Here is an 8,850-nt window from a genome sequence, read left to right as displayed (position 1 = left end):
ATTTTACTAAGGCACACAGAAGTTAGCTGTTAGCTAGAAGTTAGCACAAAAGTTAGTTTAGCATAATGCCTCTAACATGCTTTGGAATATGTATTATTTTAAACAGAAAACTGAGATGACATTCCAAGAACCAGTGAAAGCTAAACTGGCAAAAGAGGCAGAGAGAACAGACTCTTCCTCAAAGAATGAGGACAGGTCACCTTTGAGGAATCAGAAACGTCTTGCTTCAAAAAAATCAATCAATAAGCATGTTAAAACTTTTAGCTATGATGGGCTTTGGTGGGAGTAGCAAGTTCAACATCATCCCTCCCAGAACCAATCTCCACGGAAGCCAGCTAACCTAGCACTGCTCTCAGCAGAAACACTTCTGAGGAACCTGCTTTTACCAATGTGATAAATGACAGGTGAAGCCTGAACTGGCTGTGCTCCCCACCCGCCTCCACCCCAGCAAAATTCCTGAATAGAAATACGGTAACAGAATCCCTTTTACCAGCAAATCATGGGAACTCTGACCTGGGATGAGTTACGGAGGAAACCACAGCGTGCTGTTGTGCATTATTTATTCTAAGTACTCCGAGGTCTGATCAGCAGAGATAAACATAAAGAATGCTTTAGATTTAGAATTTAAAACAAATTCAGTATGTATATTACATAAACTTTTATTTACATAAGGCATCAAAATTGCCCTTTTTAACAAAAGGGTCACTTTTACCAATACTTTGGTGAAAGAAACGTCACATTTAGTAGACTAATATTCACTGGTATACTTGTTCTGAACAAGTGGGTGCAATCCAACATACAAGATGAAAAACCAAACGCGAAAGATCTAAGCATACTATTTCATGAACCACTCTGTAGAACAAAGACTTAAGGCTTGTTTGCATCACGATGATGATCAATCATGCATCATTTATTCCCACAAAGAATAAAATTCATTTCCAATTGGAGCAGGAATAGCAAAAGAAGAAGTCCGGTATAATCCCCATATTGTCTACATCAAAAAAAACAATTTGGCATCTTAGAAATTAGACTGAAAAGTAGAGGGGAAGAGAGAGGAAAAAAGAAAACAGTCCTTGCTTCAGAATCCTTTATAAGCATTTCCAGTGTCCGTTTGCAGGAACCCTTCAGTTTAAAAAGGAAAAACAGGACTTTCAAGGAGTGATCTAGAAACATGTTCAGAAAGACTAAAGTTATGGTTGCACTGATCATGAATATGAAATATGTAGAGAAAATACATTGTTTGGAATAATGAATTCCATACCGAGATCCCCAAGTAAATGTCATATATACATTGAGTTGTTTAATAAGTCTGATTTATAAAAATGGTAAACCTGTAGTATTTTTCAGCCTGATTTAATAATTCCTGAGTTTTAGATCACTGCTGAGCCACAGCAGACAAAACTCTGAATGATATTGTGAAACGTTTTGCAAATCACTTTCAACATTAGCACACATTTTGTTCAGCAACTTTCAGTCATCAATAAAAGTCAGTCTTCCGGGTCCTTCATTTTTCATCCACCTCCGATATCTCTTCCATCGGGGATCCATGGCCATCTTCTTCTTCAACTCCTCCTCTTGTTCTCGTTTATAGACCTGATACAGACAAAAAACTTAGTAAGGCTGAAGAAACAGTGTAAGTGAACCTCAAGGTGGGTGTAAGCATTTGTAGTTCCACCGTTCCTGAGCTTACCGTTTTTACAGGAGACTGAATTGCTACACAGAAGCATCCCTTGACCAGCATGAAGTGTAGGAGTACCTTCAGCCGAGGAACCTACTGGTTGTGGTTGAGATGCTTTGCATTTTTGCTGAGAGCAGAACTACCTCCTTGTAAGATGGTGCTGGAAGCTCCAAAACTCTTTTTGCTAAAGAACTAGATGCTCATGCATTTGACAAAATAAAATTTACAATAAAGAACAGCTAATGCTCAGAAAGCTGTTTTTGAGTCCCTTCTCAGCACACACAGTGCTCAATGCAGTCATTTAGCTCCTCACTGTAGTTGTTTTCCCGTTTCAAAATCGTTGTCTAAATAGAATACTGCTATGGAATTTTTTATTCCTAATTAAGTTTCTCAACTAAGTTAATATTTCTGCATTAAGTACTGGCAGTACCAAATGATAAGTGATTACATTCTGCAAAGAAATGGTGTCATTGTAATGAAATGTACAATTACCAGCAAAGTAAAGTATCTAAAAAAAGCAACAGCATCTGCATTTTCATTCTGGAAGGCAGTTTATGTAGATACAGCCAGTGTAAATCTCAACATTATACAGGTTTATATCATCTCAGCATCGTCTGACTTCCTCCCGGAAGGGAATTAAATTTAAGGTTCTGCTATGCATGAACAAGATTTAAAAAATATTACAGATGGCTTTATAAATAGCCCAGCTCAATGTTCAGAAATCGTACAGGTTTTAAGAATTATTAGGAAAGTAATGGGGCTGCGGAGGGGGAGGAATATTGCAGAGCTCCACAATGTACCCATGTATTGAATTGTTGGTCTTTCCCATCCTAAAAGGACATCAGAAAAATGAACAATATGCAGATAGGTATCTCCGATGATCAAAGAACAGAGAAGCTTTTGGGGAGAAACGCCTAAGCATATTTTTCAGCCTAGAAAAGACATGACTAAGTTTCAAGGATACAGTAGTGGTACACAGGAGCACAGGTAGCAAGAGAAAAGGGAATACAGCATGATTATTCTCCATTTCCAGTAACACTAGAACCAGCAGGTGCCTGGGTGGCTTCAAAAAAAACCAACTTCTACATGTATTGCTGAACTCATGACCAGATGGCACAGCAGCCACTGAAAGTTTTACTGCGTTCAAGGAATGGCTAGATAAATTTATTAAAGAAAAACTCATTAAATCAATTACCTACAAGGACACTATCTCCTTTTCAGGAAGTCCCAAAGCTGCAAATCATAGTGGATAAATATTGCTATATGGGTGCAACTTTCATGTATTCTTCACTAAAAATCAACTGCTGGCCACTATAGGAGGTGAGTCAGGCCTAAAGACACTTCACTTCTGACAAATACAGCTCTTTTATATTCAGTGACCAAAATGTCACCAAACAGCATGGATCCCAAACCACGTCATTTTTTTCTCTACAACAACAGCATAGCCATCCTATATACTTCTTTCATATAACATCTGCTTTGACTAGTAACATTACTTGATCTCTGGACTTCCAGATTGTTTTGTAGCAAACCCAACAAAATTCAACATGTCTATGTACCTGTCGACTAATCCTTTCCTTACATTAGCATCAATTTTGCTATTTTCCGCTTCAAGTATCTAGAGTAATCCACTCCTGCCTACTTTTAAAGAAGCATTCTCTTGTCTTTGGTGCCCTGCCAGCAGCAAAAGCAGTTCCACAACCATCCCATTTCTTTTTCCAGCATATGCAGAGCAGCAGCAATATCTCCTCCCCTTAAGCAGGCCAAGTTTGTATTCCCGGTTTCTTTTCCCACCCAGATGGCCCACATATGAGCTTCTGTGGAACAATGAAAGCGTTTTGTCAATCTGCCACCCCCCAGCATCCCAAGTCATTCTGGATTGCAAATTCCATGCTGTGCCTAATGTTCTTTCACTGGTCTCACAGAAAGCTTAAAAAAAATAATTACATATTGACTATTTAGTAACTGGCTATCCATGGCAAGAGTAGCAGCTGTACCCAATAGAATTTCATATGCCATCTTTACTTGAATATGCAGCACTGCAAGAAGAGTCCTTGACTCACTGAAAGCCAAAGAACTATCAAGGGGCAATCAAAAGATTGTTTAAAAAGAACATGTTAGGAAGTAATGGCTTAGATGACTGATAAAATAGAGTTTCAGATGATCCAGGTAATCCTTATTACAAATTACTGCTGTTTGGAGAACACTCTTCAATCTACTGCAGTAACTTTGTCATACCACATAGTTATAATAAAGCCTTTCATCAGATTTGATAAATCTTGCATGCATAGATTGCCTATCATAGCTGGATGTCACCGAACCGAAAAAATCCCTTCCTATACTCATGGGCATGGTCAGGAGCTGCTATTTACTATGTCCATGAGCATGAACAGTCGAAGAAAACACAACCAGTGGTTGTCTAACAGTTTTCAATTTAGAAAGCAACAGCTAAAACTGAAGCAATGCTTCACACAGCCCCATCCCGAGCATCTTCACAAAACAGCTGTTCTGACTCTGGGAGCGCTGGATAACTAACACCAGCTTTTCCACCAGAACTACCCACCTCATAGTTTTCTCGGATCCACAGCTGCCGTTCAAGAAAGGTCTCTTTTTGATGATCTTCTAGGCTGTCAAACTGAGACTGAGACATCTTCATGTACCTCCGTATGATATATAGCTTCTCTTCCACGCCGTACTCTTGCCCTTTAATAGTGAAACAGTAAATCCACCAACAGTACCAAACTATATACTTGCATAAGTAAAAAGGAGCAAGAAGGATCTGAAATAGAAGGATATCATATATCTTGGGCTTCTGATAACCGCCTTTTATATCTATTTTATTTTTAATAATGTCTTTGATGATTTCTTCCTCCTCTTCACGAATTTCTTCTTTAGACCGCCTGTTCTTGCCTTTTTCTTTAGTCTTGTTGAGTAAACCTTGTTGCCTGGCAATCTCAGTAGCTTGTATACGGTATTTTGGCACTGTAGCTAGGTAGTTGATAGCTTCATTGTAACTACTCCACCAGCTGAAGAACTGTAATTGAAGAACAGTGAGAGTAAAACACGTTTTCATACAGACACATTCCTATTTGGAAGTTTTCCAGGGAAAAAAAAAAAAGAAAATAATGCTGTCATACACCTTTAACCACAACTACATTACAGCAAGGGTACAAACTGAAGGTAAGAGAAGTACTGCTGCAATATTACAGAAGCTACAATTATTCTTCCAAACTTAGTAAGGCACCTGGAAAATAGATGTATAGATGTTTATCTTGCAGCAATATACAGGGATGAGGAAGGACAAGCAGATGCTGTTCAGATTGGTTTTGTTCACGAGAAGATGGTGATCTCCTGAAGTTATTAATGCTACGCTGTGCTGGCCATTCTCAAAAGTCCCCTTTGGGTTTATCAGTAAAGTAGCTGGTATATGAAATTTTGTTATAAAATTGTTATCCGTTTAAAAGATTTAATTAAACATGGATTAAGTACATGACAGTCTCATTAGTCTGAGAGGATTCACTTTACAAGATCGAACATCCCTCTTTAATCTCCAGCTACCCTCTGAGTTTCAATGGCAAAAAAAAAACCTGAACAACAAACCAGAAATATAGTGCCTGGGGTGAACATGTCTTATTGGGGCAACTCTTAAAAAAAAAAAAACAACAGTATTTCACACTGTTCAACAAGACAAAGGGCAGACATATACACATTATACAACCTTAATGAAGGCCAAGAAGGAGAAATAACAGAAAGCAAGAGAGAGGCAAATCAGTTTACATGGACTTTTACACTGAATTTGCAATCATCTGGCAGCTGGACCGCAGGAAAGCGAGTGTCTCCACTTACAGCCAAAACAAGAAGAGGCAAAATGAAACTCTGATATTAGAAGTAAGTCTGAAGAGAAATGAAGTATTTGGCTGCATATGCCATTGGAATTTCTTATTCCAAGCTCTCAAATTCTGACCAACGTATTTTTGTTTTAACTTCCAATATCTCATAAAAAGGAAGCTATGCACCACAAAATAAGCTGTATCTTCATCTCTGAAACTTTTGGGGTATTTTTAATGACATTTTGAACCAGTAGTCTAATAGATGCCAAGTAAAAGAGTTACGCACCTTCTTCCACTTAAATATTTGTCAGCAATAGCACAAGTTTCCTATCCAAAACACAGGCTGTTTCCTTAACCTTGGCACTATCACCCTCAGGGCAAACTTCCCTGAATGGAATTCACGTCTCTCCTGACTTCTTCGTGGTGTTTAAAAAACATTGCAATGTAAGATTTGCACATTAGTAAACTCCTGATATTTAGTCCTATCATCTGAACTGAGTCTCGAATTTAGTTTGCAATTAGTCTAGTTTTTTTTTTTTTAAAAATTACTTTCGCAGCTTGACAAACTGATGCATACTTATTTGGAGCACTAGTCCTGGCTGCGCACAGGAACAGGCTGCTCTCAGCACACCATGAGAAACCAAGTAACTCCTTTAGAAAAGCTGCACTTGACCCTATGAAATACCCTACACCGTGGAAGGAAACTAATCTCTAACTTTGTCCAAGGTTCCAAGGGCAGTCAAAACACTGCTCTGACTTCGGATTTGTTATGGGCACCGCACAGAAGTTTACCAAAGCAGATAGGGACGAGCCTCCTCACTGACACAGTTTAATACCTGGCACGTTATGAGAGCTGCAGATACTTCTCCTCCTGTTCAGAAACTCACTGAGCAGTGTCAGGTAAACATGGAATTTTACCTGAAACACGGAGATAGCACACACCGTAACCAGGATCACTATTCTGACATCCACTTTAGGCGCCAATCTTCTGCTGTAGTAGTGATAATAATGCCTGTAATACTCTTCAGGATGGTCCAACATGTAGTCGTAATCTTTACGTGTTTCTTCATCCTGCAGGATGAGATGAAAAACATGCATAGGTTCAGATGCCTGTTTTCACTTACACTGTTGTAGCTGCATTTTACATCTCACTAATGACCATGCTGCTACAAAATTGGCAATAGCCCGACTGAGTACAAAGCACAGATGAAAATCTGTGGTCCTTTTCTCATACTCTCAATTAATTTGTTCTCATGTTCATCTGCCCACGCGCATCTGACATATGTGGTCTTAAACACATAAGCACATGCTGCACGAAGACATTTAATACTGAAATAAAGACAGGCAACTGAAATGCACATATTAAGTATGTTTCACTTCAGAATGGGAAATCCAGATGGACTACGGTTAATAAATACCGCTCAAGAAAAGATTTTCAGATGAAGAACCTATTAAAGAGATTGTTTTACAAATCTTCCAGCATTAGCTTACAGGGCTGTGGAATCTGTCCAAGGGAAGGCCGCTTCAAAACCCCATTGTTCTAATTTTCTTGGGAGTTTTTCCTCATTTTCACCCATGTAATTAAGAGATGAGAAATTTAATTTTGCCAGCCTCAACTGCATTCCTTCCCTACCCCCAAAAAACTTCCTTTTTTTCTCCCGTGCAGCCTTAAAACACCCACAGGTTTCTTTCTTCCATTCCTGAGTTCTGTCTTTGCCAAGTGACGCATATTTTGCCCTCATAAGCCTCCCTTACAGATCCTATAGACCACTTGAGCCACTGCTACTTTTTTGTTTTAAGGTATATCCCCAAGTTAAAGCCCAGTCAGTTCATTTTAAATACAAAGTGATTTTCAAGAGAACAAATTCTAACTAGAAAGGGATTTTCAAGAGAACTGTATCCTCCCCACACACCCTCTTGGCCTGGCTATTGAAGAAGATTTTTCGGCTTTTTCTCCCTCCCTCCCTGACTGCTGGTAGAGAGCAAGCCGGCTGACACAAAGGAATGCAAACCCGGAGTTGCAAATGCACACAAGTGTGACCCTGGGACGCTCGGATTCTGCCCCGGGGAGGAGACACCTGTGAGCTGTGCCAAGGCCAAAATTGGGGCAGGATTCCCAACGCTAGAGCCGGGTCTTTCCCTATGGGACAGATGCATCGGGTGAACCACATCCCTCCAGGGACAGATGCAGCAGGCGAGCTGCAGCCGCTCAGCAGAATTTGGGAGGGGGTGATGTACCTTGGATCACAAGTCTTATGAGGAGAGGCTGAGGGAGCTGGGGTTGTTCAGCCTGGAGAAAAGGAGGCTGAGGGGAGACCTTATCGCTCTCTGCAACTACCCGAAACGAGGCTGTAGAGAGGCAGGGGTCGGTCTCGTCTCCCAAGTAATAAGAGGAAATGACCTCAAATTGCACCAGGGGAGGTTTAGATTAGATATTAGGAAAAGTTTTTACACTGAAAGGGTTACCAAGCATTGGAACAGGCTGCTCAGGGACATGGTTGAGCCACCACCCCTGGAGGTATTTGAAAGAGGTGCAGATGTGGTGTTTAGGGACATGGTGTAGCGGTGGTTTTTGTCAGCGTTAGGTGGACGGCTGGACTCGATGATCTGAAAGGTCCCTTCCAACTTAGGCAACTCGTATGATTCTACCTTTCCGCCTTTTTTCAAAGCCACGGCTTTCCTCCTGGCCACACGCGGCAGCTTAACGTGGCTGCCTGCGGCCACGCTCTTGCCGGGCGCCACCACGGGCAGCTGGAGCCCCGGTAAACGGAAAGAGACGGCGAGCAGAGGCAGTATCCCCCAGCCTCGCACCTACTCGCCTGCTCTCCGCCTCTGTCCCCGCAGCCGGACCGCTGAGGGAAGCGGCGGCGTCAGCAGGCGGTCCCCCCTCCCCCCAACACCCGGCACGGACCACCCGGGGCGGCCCCCTCCCCTGTCTCTTACCGGAGCGGCTCCGGCCGCGGCGGCGGTCCCGCTCTCTCACCTTGAGGGTCTCGTAAGCGGTGGCGATGAGGAGGAACTTCTCGTGCGCCGCCTGCGGGCTGCTGCTGCTGCCGCCGCCGCCGCCGGGCTCCCCCCGGTAACGGTCGGGGTGGTACTTGCGGGCCAGCTGCCGGTAGGCGCGGGCGATCTCCGCCTTGCTGGCCTGCCGGCTGACGCCCAGCACCTCGTAGCAGACCCGCCGCCCGCAGTACAGGCCCTCCGTCAGGCCCCGCGCCCCCCGCGGCAGTAGGGCCGCGCACAGGCACAGGCACAGGCACAGCAGCCACCGCCGAGACGGACCGGCCTCGCCGACCGCCGCCATCTCGCCGCCGCCGCCGCCGCCGGGGCCCCGCCCCGCGC

The 8,850-nt window shown here is 42.8% G+C and overlaps 1 protein-coding gene across 1 annotated transcript; it reads right to left on the bottom strand.

Moving 5' to 3' along the window:
- Nucleotides 1–544: 544 nt before the first annotated feature.
- On the bottom strand, nt 545–8,821 carry DNAJC25 (DnaJ heat shock protein family (Hsp40) member C25). Its single transcript, XM_074165863.1, has 4 exons — nt 8,492–8,821; nt 6,427–6,579; nt 4,242–4,712; nt 545–1,593 (listed from the first exon to the last, which is right to left on the bottom strand). Exons 1-4 carry the CDS (start codon nt 8,810–8,812, stop codon nt 1,471–1,473), a joined length of 1,068 nt encoding a protein of 355 aa, XP_074021964.1. The 5' UTR covers nt 8,813–8,821; the 3' UTR covers nt 545–1,470.
- Between the last annotated feature and the right edge of the window lie 29 nt (nt 8,822–8,850).

Source organism: Numenius arquata, chromosome Z, assembly GCF_964106895.1.
Source record: "Numenius arquata chromosome Z, bNumArq3.hap1.1, whole genome shotgun sequence".
Taxonomy (NCBI): domain Eukaryota; kingdom Metazoa; phylum Chordata; class Aves; order Charadriiformes; family Scolopacidae; genus Numenius; species Numenius arquata.
The sequence above is the reverse complement of the archived record's forward strand: the minus strand, read 5'-3'. Positions and strand labels throughout refer to the sequence as shown.